The 979-nt window shown below is 49.2% G+C and overlaps 1 protein-coding gene across 1 annotated transcript in view; it reads right to left on the minus strand.

The window, feature by feature from the left end:
• Positions 1-790: 790 nt before the first annotated feature.
• Positions 791-979, minus strand: part of GCM1 (glial cells missing homolog 1 (Drosophila)) — a 6,970-nt gene continuing 6,781 nt past the window's right edge. Inside the window, exon 6 of the mRNA XM_010024806.1 lies at positions 791-946. Within this exon, the coding sequence (XP_010023108.1) occupies positions 791-946 (156 nt within the window). The remainder of the gene's footprint in view (positions 947-979) is intronic.

Here is a 979-nt window from a genome sequence, read left to right on the forward strand (position 1 = left end):
AGCCTGGAGAAGAGCAGTCTTTGAGAAGACCTTATTACAAGGGTATATGAAAGGGGCTTATAAGAAAGACAAAGAAAGACTTTTTACTAAGGCTTGGATAGGAAAAGGAGCAACAGTTCAAAACTGAAAGAGGATAGGTTTAAATTGGACTGAAGAAAAAAAAATATGAGGGTGGTGAGGCACTGGAGCAGAGAAGCTGTGGCTGCCCCATCCCTGGCAGTGTTCAAGGCCGGGTTGGAAGGGTTTGAGTGGATAATATCCCTGGTCTAGTGGATAATATCCCTGCCTACAGTAGGAGGTGGGACTAGATGATCTTTAAGGTCCCCTCCAACCCAAACCATTCTGTGACAATTCTACACAATACTTTCACAGGGCTGGTGCAGTGGAATAACTTAGCTCACTGCCTGAAGCAGCTGGAAGAGTGCTGAGCGGCACACAGGACAGATGTGGTTCTTGAGGTCATCTGAGTGCACCTTCCACGGTGCCACAGGCTTGAACAAACTGCGTATCAAGGGGGATTGAAGTGCTACCAAACCTGAATGGCAGCAAGGTAGTCTGTCAGACGAGCTGATGATGCCTTTTATTCGACCAATGAAATAGCAGGGAAAATAAAACATTTAAAGAAAACCTGAACAAAGACAAGTCTTCAGGTACGAAAGCCCCTCCTGTGCCCTGCAAGAGGAGCTAAAGCGGGAATCGGCACAGTAGCTCTTTTGTATCTGCATTGCAACAGGGATGGAGAATTAGGCCCGTTGCCAGAGGAGGAGGTGGAGAGGACATTTAAACCCAGTCACCGTAATGGGTACAGGTTAAAAAACACGTCGTCATTGCAGTAGTTGAGACCCACGTGGCGCCCTCCCTCACCCTCATGTCCTTCACTTCCCTTCAGAGGTGCCGAGAGCTGTCCATGATGCTGTGTCCCACTTGCCATAGGGCAGGGGCCTCCCTGAGGCGCAGGGTAGGGCAGCAGAGGGTGGCA

This window comes from Nestor notabilis, unplaced genomic scaffold (genome assembly GCF_000696875.1).
Source record: "Nestor notabilis isolate BGI_N333 unplaced genomic scaffold, ASM69687v1 scaffold7452, whole genome shotgun sequence".
Taxonomy (NCBI): Eukaryota; Metazoa; Chordata; class Aves; order Psittaciformes; family Psittacidae; genus Nestor; species Nestor notabilis.